Source organism: Anopheles maculipalpis, chromosome 3RL (assembly GCF_943734695.1).
Source record: "Anopheles maculipalpis chromosome 3RL, idAnoMacuDA_375_x, whole genome shotgun sequence".
NCBI classification, from domain to species: Eukaryota; Metazoa; Arthropoda; class Insecta; order Diptera; family Culicidae; genus Anopheles; species Anopheles maculipalpis.
The window spans coordinates 89,887,900-89,903,210 of NC_064872.1; the positions used below are offsets into that span (position 1 = coordinate 89,887,900).

At 46.3% G+C, this 15,311-nt stretch overlaps 6 protein-coding genes across 6 annotated transcripts in view; 4 read left to right on the forward strand and 2 right to left on the reverse strand.

Moving 5' to 3' along the window:
* The window catches only part of LOC126561256 (uncharacterized), a 215,332-nt gene that overhangs the window by 76,245 nt on the left and 123,776 nt on the right, over window positions 1-15,311 (reverse strand). The gene's annotated exons all lie outside the window — the stretch shown is intronic.
* On the forward strand, window positions 477-1,793 carry LOC126562915 (leucine-rich repeat-containing protein let-4-like). Its single transcript, XM_050219515.1, has one exon. The coding sequence runs from the start codon at window positions 570-572 to the stop codon at window positions 1,791-1,793; it is 1,224 nt and encodes a 407-aa protein (XP_050075472.1). The 5' UTR covers window positions 477-569.
* LOC126561180 (leucine-rich repeat-containing protein 40-like) lies at window positions 2,710-4,088 on the forward strand. Its single transcript, XM_050217125.1, has 2 exons — window positions 2,710-2,722; window positions 2,779-4,088. Exons 1-2 carry the CDS (start codon window positions 2,710-2,712, stop codon window positions 4,086-4,088), a joined length of 1,323 nt encoding a protein of 440 aa, XP_050073082.1.
* Window positions 4,873-6,313, forward strand: LOC126562283 (chondroadherin-like protein). The gene is made up of 2 exons (XM_050218743.1): window positions 4,873-4,888; window positions 4,992-6,313. Exons 1-2 carry the CDS (start codon window positions 4,873-4,875, stop codon window positions 6,311-6,313), a joined length of 1,338 nt encoding a protein of 445 aa, XP_050074700.1.
* Window positions 7,757-14,209, forward strand: LOC126561458 (protein melted). Its single transcript, XM_050217612.1, has 7 exons — window positions 7,757-7,879; window positions 7,952-8,200; window positions 8,289-9,499; window positions 9,671-10,394; window positions 10,465-11,391; window positions 11,493-11,675; window positions 14,135-14,209. The coding sequence occupies exons 1-7, from the start codon at window positions 7,775-7,777 to the stop codon at window positions 14,207-14,209; spliced, it is 3,474 nt and encodes a 1,157-aa protein (XP_050073569.1). The 5' UTR covers window positions 7,757-7,774.
* Window positions 12,151-13,863, reverse strand: LOC126562464 (46 kDa FK506-binding nuclear protein). Its single transcript, XM_050218977.1, has 2 exons — window positions 13,683-13,863; window positions 12,151-13,378 (listed from the first exon to the last, which is right to left on the reverse strand). The coding sequence occupies exons 1-2, from the start codon at window positions 13,690-13,692 to the stop codon at window positions 12,249-12,251; spliced, it is 1,140 nt and encodes a 379-aa protein (XP_050074934.1). The 5' UTR covers window positions 13,693-13,863; the 3' UTR covers window positions 12,151-12,248.

Below are 15,311 nucleotides of genomic sequence, written 5' to 3' on the forward strand. Positions count from 1 at the left end.
TCTGGCAGCGTATTCACTGTAGGATCGTTGAGTGAGAGCGTAACTGCAAAATTGGGTTGAATTGTCCAGTGATAGAGGCGACAAGAGGCCGATCCTTCGCACCGGCTCATTTCCCCGTAGTGTAGACTGACCATCGAGCTACGTGATATCAATAAGACTAGTAAACCATTCGATGGCCGACGTGACTTAGACCTTAAGTCGATAAGAAAATAAAATATCCTACAAATAGACAACAGATGTGTCTTAATGACTTCATAATTCTGTGTAGTGGAAATGTTTCGCCAAGCAGAATTATAATTCAATTTGGTAAATTCAAGTTCACACGCCTGTTGAGCGTAAATAGTTGCGTTGGACCACCGTCCGCAACAGTATTGAGTCGAGCGTTATAAATAGAGGCGTCTGATTGTGGTGATCTAAGAGTACTGCCTGAGCTAGCGATGAGCCATCCTTCTCGTTGTCCAACCTTACCAGCATTGTTAATCCTAACGATCCTGAGCCACATTGGTCCGCAACCCTGCTTGGCCCAATGTCTGGAAAGAACATTTATCTGCAACGTCGGTGTGGTCAACATGACATCGGACGGTGGTGTCAAGATACGTAATGCTATCGACAACGAAGTTAATACGATCATGATGTTGATAAGCATTGAGAAACTGATCGTCAGTACTAGTGCCGCTGGTCCATTTCTGCAAAGAATTGTTGGTCTTACTGAGGGGATTACGTATCTAGTTTATCGCGAGCCTGTATTTCAAGTGCCCGAAGGCAACACTCTCAAAGAGATCGAAATTAACAATGCGCCCAATTTAAGATCCCTGACAGTAGGAGGGACAAATCGCTATTTACGCCGACTCTCCGTGGAGACTTGCACGCTGGACCGGATGCCACCGACAATCCCCCAGCTGGTTGTGTTGACGGTACTGGGTATCATACGCTGCGCATTGACAGCATTACGTATGGATGTGTTCGCGAAAAGTCCGAGCCTGAACGCCGTATACCTGACACAGAATCAAATACGACAGCTGATCCCTTTTACCTCGCCACCGAAAGAGAGATTGACCATTGGGTATTTCGATTTGAGCGAAAATCAGCTTGAGCGTCTGGATATGTCCATCTTTGTCCATATGCCAGAATTGGAATGGTTGGACGTGCGCGGGAATCGCATTGTACGACTTGAAGCTACTGTACCGGTGACGCATGAGTCACTGAAACGATTATTACTGGATAAAAACAAAATTTCGTCGATCGATACACGCAATCTTACCCTTTCCATAATGAACTCGTTCCACGTGGTCGATAATTTGCTCACAGAAATTCCTACCCTTCTAGGACCGATGCCCAACCTGCGCTCCGTATCGTTCGATCGAAACAATATCAAACAAGTTGATATGAGCGTTTTTAGACGGTTTACAAACTTGAGCGGTATCTATCTTAACGAAAACCAGATCGAATCCGTTCGTACCTCATCCTCTGTAACGCTGCCTGAGCTTGGTATACTGGTGCTTGATAACAATCTGATCGTGTCGCCAAATTTGACGGGCTGCAACTTCCCGGTCATGTACTTTATTTCGTTCATGAATAATCGGTTGACGGTGATACCGCCGCTGTTTCAACGATTTGAACGAGCGCGCATGTCGGTCGAATGGAATCCGATTAAGTGTGCCAACATGGCGACGTTCAAGTCGCGATTTGTTGAGGGACGCATATTTCTGAGTACCGCTGAGAAACAGCTCGACTGTGTAACGACGTCTATGATAGATCTTAATGAAAACGTCAAAGGATGTTGTAACGCTTGAGAAAAATTATCGCAAGAAAGGAGAAGGAAATGTAGAGGACACATACAAGATATGGAAATAAATGAAATCGCGTAAACTTACAAAAAAAGTTCTGCCCCTAATTCACTTCTTGAAAGCCCACTCCCAATCACTGGGTTGTTTGGCCATGAGTTTGGCCCATTAGAACTTAGCAAGTGAAGTGAATTCCGCTGTATGAGAGAGCAGTTCCTATCTGCTTTGCCCTTCCTTCGTGGCATACGTTCAAACACGAGGATCAGATACTCTCTCGAAGATGCGGATCTTCCTAGGCGGACAGAGCGGTCACCTCGATAGACACCCCTGTTTTGAAGCCCAAAACGAATTGGTTGTTTAAAATAGTGGCGGATCTGACGGAGGGGCCTCGATATTCCTTACGCCAAAGACCTTGTCCCCCGGTCACAGGATGTAAGGGCCCTCCTTGAAAGGTCCCAAGGGTTTAACACCTCAGAAGGGCTAAAAAGTCAGTAAAAATGGTAAGTAGTCTATGCGTCTGATCCATGTAGATCTGACAACGTAGCTAGGAACTGCACAAGAGTTCCGGATTGGTTATCTGTTCACGTGATGATTCGATGAAGTGCGATCTTTACCATCGGTTCCGAAAACATCTTGTCAAAAGCTGGATACTGAATAAATTGTAAGAGGATGGAGCCTAAGTGTTTTTTAACTGCAAGGTTGGTAGCAAGATTGATCGATATTTATCGACAGATAAGATTAAAATGCATTTCTTTATGGCCGGAAACACATTATTGCTCAATTTCATGTTATTACTATATTTATAAATTTGGTTAAATAGTAATCGTAGATATCACATCCATTGCATTATCTGAGTGAACACCTTGTGACAGGGTGTCAAGTTTCGAAACATCTCAACCAAGTGATGATCATGTTTTGTGAAAGAATGCAGTTCAAGGGTTAGTTACCTACGCGGTGCTATTTTCGATATAATATCTTCTTTTCTCTTCACTAGCATTCTATCTGTGGATTCTGTCTATTTGGTGCCAATGGAAGCTGCACCCGTGCAGCGGACAATGCATCAATCGAAGCGCTTTCTTCTGTCGTGTCGATTTGATCGATATGACCACGGACGGTAGGATTAAGCTAGCGAAATTAGTTGAAACTGAACAGATTTTAGACGTGCAGAAGCTGATCGTAGCCATCAGTCCATCTGGACCGTTTCTGACAACGATGGGCAACTATTTTGCGTCGATCACGTACATTAACTACCGGGAACCTAGTTTCCTCGTTCCGGTAGGTAACACTATCAACGAGATCGAGTTAACGCGTGCATCAAATCTTCGATCGTTTACAGCCGGACCAAACACTCTCCTGGACACGCTGAAAATTGAACAATCTGCTTTGGATCGTTTGCCGCCGAGTTTGCCCAGAATGACTAGATTACAAACTTTAATCGTGAAACAGGGTATGCTGTCCGTTCTCCGGTTAGATATGCTGGTAGAAAACCAGCAGCTAACCTCCCTCGAATTGTCATACAATCATATACGACAAATATTTCCGATCACTGGACGGCCGAATACGACGCTGAGCATTGTAAAGTTGGGACTTGTGGGCAATCAGCTGGAACGCTTAGACATGAGCGTATTTACAGCGATGTCCAAGCTCGAACTACTTTTCCTTAGGGAAAATCGCTTAACACACTTGCAAGCATCGATACCGATCACCATCGGTAAGCTTTCCACGTTGGACTTAACTGATAACAAGCTAGCAACGCTCAGCCTGGCAAATCTAACGCTTCCTAACCTCGCAACGCTGTCGCTTGGTTTCAACGCCCTCAAGCATATGTCATCGCTTCCCAAAACATTACCGGCACTGCGGTATTTGTCGCTTGATTGCAACAATCTGACACAGTTGGACTTAAGTTACTTTCGACCGTACCGAAATTTAAGCCAGCTATACGTTATCTCCAATCAAATCGTGACGGTGCGTACGTCAGCTCCAGTAAGATTGGCTGTAGCTTGGTTAAATTTGAATAACAACAGGATCACCTCTTTTAACATCAACGGGTGCGATATGCCCAACATTACATCATTAAATTTGGCAAACAATCATCTTACGGTGATCCCACCAGTGTTGGAACGATACCCAAAGCTGCGGCTATCGATGGACGGCAATCCGATCAGCTGCAACACTCTCCTGCCGTACAGGAACGAATTACAGACTAGCCGTCTTAAGAAAGGACAGAGAACTTTTACAATAACATGTGATACGACATCTTCGTTTTCGGTGGATAATGACATAAAGGTATGCTGTGATGGATGATTGATTTCATAAGTTGGCGATCAGTTACATGTAGTGTTGGGTACTGTGCTCAAGAGCTACGATGAAGCCTCACCTCAATAAACTGAGGACTCTAGGCAAGAGTGAGCTATTTCAAAAGTCTTCTCAAATTCATTTTGCTCTGCATATTTGCATTTTCCTGCAAATACAAAGTATATTTCATTAGTAATAAAAAATAAATTTATTTCTTTTTTTTTTGCTGTTCTTCCTCACGAGGTAGCTCTTGTCCCTCTTCGAGCTCTTCTCCCTCACTGGGTAGCTCTTCAACGAGAATCAGATTGAGATAATTGAATAGGTTAAATTTTGCGAACTTTTGGCACATACATTAGTACAAACAAAACAATCCGGATGATAATTTAAGCGGTTCAATCGACGCACCGGCTAGGCAACTTACTCTAATACGCCAGACCAATAATCGGATAAAAATTGCGCTTCATTAGCAGAGCATTTACCTGTCTATAGAATATCAACACTAAATACAGAAGAAAATTCCTAAAGCGGTCCTGTTCAACTGCATACTACAAGCTGCTCACGTTTACAAATTGACTTATAAATATCCTACAAATACACAGTATAGACAATACAATACAATACATGTGAGATGTGTCTTGATGACTTCTTAATTCTGTGTACTGGATTTTTTTTTGCCAACCAGAATTAAAATTCAATTTGGTTCGTTAAGCGTAAATAGTTGCGTTGATGCACCGTCCGCAACAGTAGTGAGACGAGCGTTATAAATAGTGGCTGGTTTCGGAACATTTCCATAATGGCTGTTTTGTACAGTAAGTTTTTGGGAATACCCAACAAAACACGCGGATTGTGGTGATCTAAGAGTATTGCCAGCGCTAGTAATGAACCATCCTTCTCATTGTCCAACCTTACCAGCATTGTTGATCCTAACGATCCTGAGCCAAATCGGACCGCGGCCCTGTTCGGCCCAATGTCTGGAAACAACGTTTTTCTGCAACATCGGTGTGGTCAACATGACATCGGACGGCGGTGTCAAGATACGTAATACTATCGACAAAGATGTTGATTCGATCCTAATGTCAATAAGCATTGAGAAACTGATCGTCAGTACTAGTGCCGCTGGTCCATTTCTGCAAAGAATTGCTGGTCTTACTGAGGGGATTACGTATCTAGTTTATCGCGAGCCTGTATTTCAAGTGCCCGAAGGCAACACTCTTGAAGAGATCGAAATTTACAATGCGCCCAATTTACGATCGCTGGCAGTAGTTGGGACAAATCGTCATTTAACTCGACTATCTGTGGAGACTTGCACGCTGGACCGGATACCACCGACAATCCCCCAGTTCGTTGTGCTGTCGAGACTGTTCATCATGCGCTGCGCATTGACAGCATTACGTATGGATGTGTTCGCGAAAAGTCCGAGCCTCTACTCGGTATCCCTGGCACAGAATCAAATACGACAGCTGATCCCTTTTACCTCGCCACCGAAAGAGAGACTGACTATAGCGTACTTCGATTTGGGCGAAAATCAGCTTGAGCGTCTGGATATGTCCATCTTTGTCCATATGCCAGAATTGGAAAGGTTGGACGTGCGCGGGAATCGCATCGTACGCCTTGAGGCGACTGTACCGGTGACGCACGAATCACTGAAACGAATATCTCTGGACAAAAACCAAATTTCGTCGATCGATACACGCAATCTTACCCTTACCACAATGAGCTCGTTCTACGTGGTCGAGAATGCGCTCACAGAAATTCCTAAGCTTCTAGGACCGATGCCCAACCTGCGTTCCCTGGCGTTCGATCGAAACAATATCAAACAAGTGGACATGAGCGTTTTTAGACGGTTTGCAAACGTGAGCGATATCTATCTTAACGATAACAAGATCGAGTCCGTTCGCACCTCGTCCCCTGTAACGCTGCCAGCGCTTAATATACTGTTGTTTGATAACAATCTGATCGTGTCGCCAAATTTGACCGGCTGCATCTTCCCGGACATGTACTTTATTTCGTTTATGAACAATCGGCTAACGGCGATACCGCCGCTGTTTCAACGATTTGAACGAGCGCGCCTGTCGGTCGAATGGAATCCGATTAAGTGTGCCAACATGGCAACGTTCAAGTCGCGATTTGTTGAGGGTCGCTTATTACTGAGTACCGCTGAGGAACAGTCCGACTGTTTAACGTCGTCTATGATAGATCTTAATGGAAAAGTCAAAGGATGTTGTGACGCTTGAGAGAAGTAAATGTGGAGGACACCTACAAGATATGGAAATAAATGAAATCGCGTGAACTTTGGAAAAAGTTCTACCCCTAATTCACTTCTTGAAAGCCCACTCCCTTGGCCAAGCTCATGACCAAACAACCCAGTGACTGTTGTTTGGCCGTGAGCTTGGCCCACTGGAGCTTGGCAAGTGAAGAACTCATTTCGCTATGTGAAGGAACAGTTCCTATCTCCTTTGCCCTTCCTTCGTGGCATCCGATCAAACACGAGGATGAGATACTCTCCCGCACGCTATTCCAGGGCGTAGTTATTTATAATGATGATGCAATCGGGTACTCATCATCGGCAAACAATTATATCGGTTCCCGTGCCCGAGAGGCTTCTTCATTGATGCCGGTGTAAGAATTATTAAGATTGCTTCTTGTCTGCGTGCGCCCGAAAGCGAAACGAGAGTGTTTTTGATTAGCGTATGCTGGTAAAATGGTTCCACAGTCGAGGCACAAGCCTTCCAGCAATGGGTGTCGATGAACTTCCGACGGTTGCATAACTGTTGGAAACCTTACCAAGAACAGCTCTTCTTGGGCGCACAATGAATAAGGCAACAATTTCGCGTTAATGTTACTACATAATTGTCAGCTTTAATGTAACAGCAATTATATTATAATGTTCGAACGAAACATTTCTAGTGTGCAGTCTTTTACGCGATAGGACTGATTACCAATTTCCATCCATACCGTTTCTTGTTAGACTGCACTGACGACTCTCCAGATATGAGCAAAATAAGATTCAAGAATTGCAGAAATGGCTGGTTAAGACCTCTGTGGAGGAAGGTAGCATACAAAGATTGACTTACAATTGTATTGCAGAATAAATTGAGATTTTAAAACTTCAACTTCATATTATGGTTGAGTTTCAAGAATATATTCTAATGTATATCCCATCAAATTTTGTTTTCTTTTATTTTTTCATTTACAGATCTCTTGGGAATGGATAATACCTCTAAGAATATTGGCAGCACAGGAAAACTGCTTATAAATTGCATCGATTAAAAGCAAGCACACCCATTACGCTTCCATTCGCTCATTTTTCTTTTGCCCTTTCAAAAACTAATGAGTTTTCTTTGTATGAGAACCATCGAGCTTTTGAACGACGGAAGCACAGAACCACCATTGCTTCCTATCCTACATCTTCTTTGGTTCTATATTCTTACTTCCTTTCTAGCAGCAGCAGCAGCCAGTCTAGTTTTACTGCCATAAAGCAAATGCAAAATCTAAGCCAAGGTAACGTGTGATAAAAGATGTATAGACATCAGAAATAAAAGACGCCCCAGTCAAGTGGGATAGCAGAAAAACCGAACCGGGATGCCGTACTGCTTGTCTTTGCTGCTCAAAGAACCTGAAGGCAAAAACAAGCAAAGGAAAATTTTGCCTAGACATACACCAACCTTTAAGGGAGTAAAGGATAACAACGAAAAATGCACGACCTATTTACAACCGTCCTGTCCAAAAGGGACCTATCCCGGGCCGGTGAACTGTTTTCCATAGCTGATTACGAGATTGTAAATGATCTCACCGAAGTGGTAAGTAGTGGTCTTTTACTGATTCCTCTGGTTAATTGCAACGCAATAATTTCCCTCTTTCCCATGCGTCAGTTGGAAGAGATTTCGTCCATCATCTCCCACGAAGACTATCTGCACAACAGTAACGACCAATCTGTAATAGAAATCTGCATCAACCGGGTAACGTCTTGCATCAAGAAGACGCACACAATCGAAAAGCACTGTGCCGGGCTGGTCAACCTGCTGGAGACATGCCTTCGCTATAATCTACAACCAACGGGGAAGGATGTGGATCCACCACATGCGAAAATATCGTCCGACATAATTTCCAGCATCTTTCTGGTACTGATCTCAAACTCCCTGGTACTCCTGCTAGAGATCGACTTATAACACAGCTCTGTGTTCTTTCTTTTCCTCCCACTTCCGGTAGAACTACAACAAGCAAGTCGTGATGGAGGTTACGTTGCCCGTTGCGGTCAAATTTCTCAACCAAGGAAACCTCGAACTGTCCCGCAACCTCGCCAGCTACCTATCATCGGCCGCGATCGAGTACTCGTACCTTCTTTCCCCACACGTGCACGTTATCCTCGAATCACTGCTCAGCGGCAACTATGGCCTTTGTCACGTCCTGTCCCAAATCTACGAAGCAACACCAGACCCCATCAACGATGCAGGGCCAAAGTTTGTGGAAATTGTGCCACGGTGCGAGCTGCAGGAGCAGCTGGTCATTCTGCAGCTGCTCGTAACGATCGCCAAACAGAAACCTTCCTGCCTAACTGAAAGCATTCCTTGTCTGCTAGAGCTAGCCACAACACGGCCGCCACTATCGGCGGCGGCCCTACTCGTGCTACTAAAGCTAGCCGAATCCAAACCGATCAAGCTGGCCGAATATACGGAAGCGTTCAAGCTGATCGCTCACTCCGTACCGCAGACGGTAGGTTTCGCCGCACAAATCCTCTCCGCCATTGGGCGTTGTGGGAAGGATCGGGCCCAAGTTGCGCTGGACTTTGTGCTGGAGCATCTGCCACGGGCCGATCGGCCATTGCAGACGATTCTGCTGAACGAAGCAACAAAACTGTGCACGAAGTATCCGGTGCTGTTTACGGACAAAGTTACCTCGGTCGTACGGCAACGGCAGCTAAGCAATAACAGTCAGATTAAGCAGACTGCGTCCGGTGGGGTGACGATTGTGAATCTAAATTCGTCTGCTACGCTTCCCACACCAACAGCCACTGGGCTAGGGACGACTGCGAATCCTGCGTACTCTAGCAGTGTGCAAGGCAATGGAGGATCCTCTAATGGACCGTCCACTATTGCTGGGGTTGGTATGATAGGTACTAGCTCCGTTGGCTACACCCAACACGTACTCGATCATGGCCGGCCTATAGTGTCGAAAACGCCGAACGTGGCCATTATAAGCAATGGACATACGCACACCGGTGGTACGATGATGTCGACCACCGTCATCAACACCTCGAACGGTACAACGCTCAGTTCGACCATCCATCCGGCATTGCTCACCAACTTTATGAATGCGGCAAACGGAATGCCTAGCACTGGTACGTCCACGGCAACCAGTGTCACCACAGGGACGGTATTAAATGGATCTAGTGTTGTCTCTCCGACGCCACATCACACGGGGTAAGCATACGATCCGTGTTGGGTCGAGCAGCTCTTTTGACTGAGCGGAGCTGTTCATAAGTGTTCTCTTCAGCTCAGTGGGCTCAGTGCTCTCACGACCCAATAACTAATACGGACGATGCGAAATGCGATCCGATTAATGTGTGAATGTATGGTTCCTCTTTCCCTTAGATACACCCGGAACCGACCGAAGCTAGGGGATTCGCGCAGTACCGGACGGCTTCATTCTGGTGGCGGTGGTAGCAATAAGAGTACGACTCGTCTTAACAATGCCGGCGGATCAATGGGTGGACTGCACAAGTCGCGGCTTGGCTCATCGCAACTCATCAATCAATTCAACGGCGATATCGGACCGGGCGTATCGATTGATCCAGAAAAATCGACCACCGTCGGTGCCGGTGGTACGAACGGTGGACCATCGGTGGTGGACGGTTCTTCCACTGTGCACAACAACATCATCATGCACAGCAACAGTCATCATTCGAGCGGAAATGTCGCTATCAAGGGTATGATGGCCAGCAGTGGAAGTGGAGGCGGTTTGTTGGGGAACTCGATTCCGCCACCCCTTAGCCAGCACGTGACGATAACGGGCGAGAACAAGTGGGGCATACCACAGACGAAGATTACGTCGTGTGGCGTTACCGTCACGACGTCGCCCACCCGTGCACCGCGGCCATATTCGCACGGTCCGAGCAATACACTGATGGGATCGACCGGTGCGCTCGGTGGCAAGAGTTCGCTCGGCGGGCTGAATCAATCAACCGGATCGATCGGTATCCAAGTGCACCATGCATCTCCAGCCTCACCGACGATGTTTAACAATCATTCGCAGCAAACATCGCCGCAATTAACGACAACGCTATCGCTTCATTCAAGCGACGATCCAAGCAATCAGGTAGGCACACTGGACACTAGGACTGGATTTCGAACGGCAAAGTATTTAAAACCCTGTTCTCACTTTTAAGGTAATTGTATCCGGTCCCGCAACCGTAACAACCCGTCCCCGGCACAACGACAACCGTAGCGTAACGATTCTGAACGCGTCATCAACCACTACGCGGATGAGCGTGTTCGAACCATACCCAATGCGAGACACCATTCAACACTTCTGCGAAAAGCATCTGGACAAGATCAAATCCTACACGGAAGCGGTCGCGCACCGCATTCCACCACCGGCCAAATGTATCATCGAGGAACGGCGTGCGAAAAAGATGGCCAAACTCCACTTCGCCTGCCAGGTGCGGGGGCCACACTGTCTCTACTCGCGCACCATGTTCACGATGCGTACACGCAACCCACGCACCTGGATCCATTTGATGTTTCTCGATCTGCAGGCACGGGCCGGCAAGAATGCGCTCAGCAGCTGGGACCCGAGCGTTAGCCGTCTCAAACACTGCTGGGACACACTCAAGTGTGAAAATCGAACGTTCATCACGCTCGTCACCAGTGCGTTCCCAAATGGCAAAGAGCAGGAAGCACTTGTGAACGAACTGCGCCATGCCGGGTTCTTTGACGTGTTCGAAATGGGGCCAGTAATACTCGGTCCGGGAAGTGTACCGGCCGGTACAACAACTACCGGCGAAACCCAGACGGCAAGTGGTGCATCTGGTTCGACTGGTACCACCACATCCGGCGTAGGTTCAACGTCCGGCGGTGATGCAAGTGCTGCGTCCAACGGTGGCAGCACGGAAGATCTGGAAGTGTTCCAGTGGGGTTGCTTCCTTTGCCACCATCCGGAGAAAGCGATCGGCTTTCTGCACGGTAACAATCAACCGGTCATTGAGGGCCAGCTGAAGGAGAAGAAGGGAAAATGGCGCTTGTTCCGACGATGGCGCACGCGGTACTTTACGCTGTCCGGTGCGCACCTATCGTGCAAGGGGTCGGTCAGTGAGGTGAGTGTTTGTTAGAAAACTCCAAAGGGAGGGGAGAAGCGGATCAGAACTGTAAGGAAAATTGCTTTGTTTTTCTTCCCTTGCATACGAATGTGTTGCAGGCCGGTGGTGAAAGTATCGACGTCAACCAGATCCGATCGGTGAAGGTGTCCCGGGGAGCACGCAACATCCCGAAAGCGTTCGAAATCTTTACCGGCGATCAGACGCTTATCCTCAAGCCCAAGGACGGTAACAAGGCGGAAGAATGGGTGCAATGTTTGAGCATCGTGCTAGCGCACTCACAGGTAAGGGATATTATACTAATGTTAGGTTATGTGTTTGCACAAAATTTCGTTACTAATATAAGAATGGATTGGTGTTTGCGTGCCTAAAACCACTTACCTTACCTGTTGCTGGAAGTTTTGGCCCGTTGTATCTCCATCCGGTTCGACGCAGTGGTATTTTCACTTTTTACTTAATCACATTCACATTTTATCACATCTCGGTGCTTCTAATCGAGTATGCATTGAAAATCACTCTATGGCGCGTGTGTGTACTCCATTTCCACAACGCCCCACCGCTTACTTGGATGCTGTTACTTCACCATACTGCACCACCAGCAGTTCACTGTTGACTGGCGACATCGTACCGGCTTCGGTGAAGGATTGAGGTTATGGTGCTGAAATTTGCTTTCATTTCAACCACCAAAAAATAAGCTCCAATTGAAACACGCATACAATCGAAAAATGTTTTTATATACGAAGCAGCACACGCTTCATCCTGTCCGTGTTTTTTTTTTGTTTTATTGGAGAAATAATCGATTTTACATGTTTTTATATGGATATTTTCTTAAAAATAAACCTACGTCGCTCTCCTCCTTAGAACACCTTCTTCAGCTCTACCTCAAACACCAGTGTACTGCAGGGCGGAATGACCGGCGGGCTACCCTTCGTACCGTAGGCCAGCTTGTGTGGGATGACCAGTCGTCGCTTGCCACCCACCTTCATGCCGGCCACTCCCAGATCCCAACCCTTGATTACCTCGCCACGGCCGAGGGCAAACTTCAGGCCCGGGCCCTTGCTGGTGCTGTCGAACACCTTGTTGTTCGTCTTCAGGCGGCCCTCGTAGTACACTGCGATCTTTTTGCCCGGTTTAGCTTCCGGTCCGGTACCGACCTTTAGATCCTCTACCAGCAGTCCATCCTGGAGCGTGCGTACAGCACCCTTTTTCTGCTGCTCCTGCTTTCCTCCGGAAGCTGCTGTTTCCTTCGCAGCCTGCTTTGCTGCATTTCCATTAAGAGCACCACCCGTTGCCTTGGCGTCGTTGCTTAGTTTGGCTTGCTTAGCTTTGGGCTGTTCCTCCAATTCCTCCTCATCGTCTTCATCGTCATCCTCATCATCCTCGTCATCGTCATCGTCCTCTTCATCGTCATCCTCCTCATCGTCGTCATCATCATCCTCACCTTCCTCTCCATCCTCCTCATCCTCTCCCTCCTCATCGCTGTCATCGTCGTCTTCCTCTCCGCCGTTCAAGAGGCCATCATCCTCCAGCATCGACTCGGTAAAGGTGGCATCGTCCTCATCGCTTTCGTCCGACACTTCGCCCGCTGCAATCTTTTTGGCAACCTTAACCTTTGCTGCCTGCTTCGCGCTGCGCGGCTTTCCATTTGTGGCCGGCACGTCCTCCTCCTCATCCATCTCCACCTCGTCGTCCTCCTCCTCCTCATCGCCCAGGTCATCCATACCGTCCGGGAGCACATTTCCGGTAAGGTGCACCACACCGTGGCCCTTGGTGGCGAAGCTGATCTTATCTCCGATGGCAAACTCTTGGTCCAGCACGGCCTGAGGAATCGTTTTATTCAGTGTGCACAGCAGATAGGTGATGTTTTCGGTCGTCAGCATAACCTGCACATCGCCGCTGCTGTCGGAAAGATCGAGCGCCGCATGGGTGAGATGGAAGTCTTGCTCCAACACGTTGTAGTACTTTTTGCCTGGCTTCAGAATCAGACCTGCGAGAAAAGGGACATGATGGAAACCCAGGGGTAGGGTGGGAGCAAAGAAAGACAATAAGAGACATTGTAGTGGTGGCAAAGATGTTTTTTCCACATGCTTTCGGCGTGGAACGGAACGAGTTGCTTTTCCAGTGAATTGTTCACCGAAACAAAAGCTGCTACCTCGAAACACGCACACACACGCACGCACATGGCCGCCATCATCATCATGATGTGCCGGCAGGCAAACGGCCTTCTCCAAGCAAGCTCGATTAATGCGTAGTGACGGAATGTGAGCCAATCTTACATTAATTTTACTTACCCCAAAACATTTTGATGCGTTGTTCTTCAGTTATATGGCAGAAACGGAGAGGAAAAAAAGCTTGAGCACTTTTAGCTCGATGCAAAACACACTTGGTCAGGGAAACACACAGCAGACACGAACAGAAGCTGGAACGGAACAACGTGCTCAATCGCGTTCTGTGCAGGTATTGAGAGTCTGACAGCTAGATTCAGGCGGGCTAGTAGTGAACCCCCATGTGTATAAACGCGACTGTGGACTGAAACGAAATCAAGGTGTATGCTAGCAAGATGTGCTCGAAGCAGATCACGCTTTTACCTATTTTAGAAGCTTGCTTTGGTTTTGCTCCCTCATTAAAAAGGTGCAACAGGCAAAACTCGTAGTTGTTGTAAAATATTATTTTCACCAGAGACTTTATACAAATATCAAGCGTTTTATTGTGTTTTTCTTCCCCTCTCACTTTTTCTTTCCAGGCACGCGACAGTCCAACGACACGCACCAACAGTCTTCCGGCGCGCAGTATTGGCAACAGTCGGACGGTCTTCTAGATGCACCCCTTTTGTGGAGGGAAACTGCAGAAGCAGAACTCCTTAATTCCTGGTCACACATTTTAAACAAACGGTGTGGGCGAACGAAAAGACAGAGGCATTATTTAAGAGAAGATGAATCCGAAAATGGCCAATATCTGCGGTGTCACGAAAAACGAATTTAAAACATTTTTCAATAACAACCAGTAGACACTAAATAGGTTCAAAAAAGACTTGACCATAAAAGAACGAAGATACTTCCAAGTGCATTTTATCAGTAGATCTAATACATAAGTATGCTGCAAAACAGACGGAATGCAGGAAAGATTTCAACCCGCTCTGCCGTTTTCAAAAGCCAACGCATTAGCAACGCGGACAAACAATCAAACCCTATGGCTGTCAACTTAACTTAATATTTTGTTTTTTTCGTTTTTTTAATAGATCTAAAACGAAATGAGTGAGATAATTGTACTTAAAAAGGACTTTAGAGCCGAGGCAAAAATTGCAAATAAATACGTCCGAAACTAAAACGATTTAGTAAAAGAAAAAGGAAGAGAGAGAGAGAGAGAGAGCGAGCAAAAAAGAACTTACATACATTTAATATACATTTTTTGGTAAATTAATTAAAATAAGCTACGTGTTCAGCTCAATTGAAGAGATTTTTCCTTGCTTTTACATTCTGCGAACGTGTGACGTTATTCGTTTTTGTAACTTCTTTCGTTGAAACGTAATATAATAAGCCACCAGACCGAAGCGGCCAAGAAACACACTACAGCTGGCATCGTTTTACACTATCGTAGAGTACTTAGTAAACAAAAAAACATAGTTTTATAAATATATACACACGAACGTGTTCTAAAACGTTAACATTCCTCGATTGTGTTTCGATTGAGTTATAATCACATGATGACAAGAGCACGGTTTCTTTCACAGCAAAGAGAACAGAATCAAACGGTAATAGTTGGGTGTTAAATTTAATGTTTCGTCGCTTCATGGTTCTTTATTTCCGTTTCGTGCTTTATGTGCTGCTTTCATCGTGGCTTTAGCCAAAAACGGGATTTTCAAAAAAAAAAAATCAAAACAATTATAAGTTTTTGCAGCTAGCAAGCAATAAACGAATTAT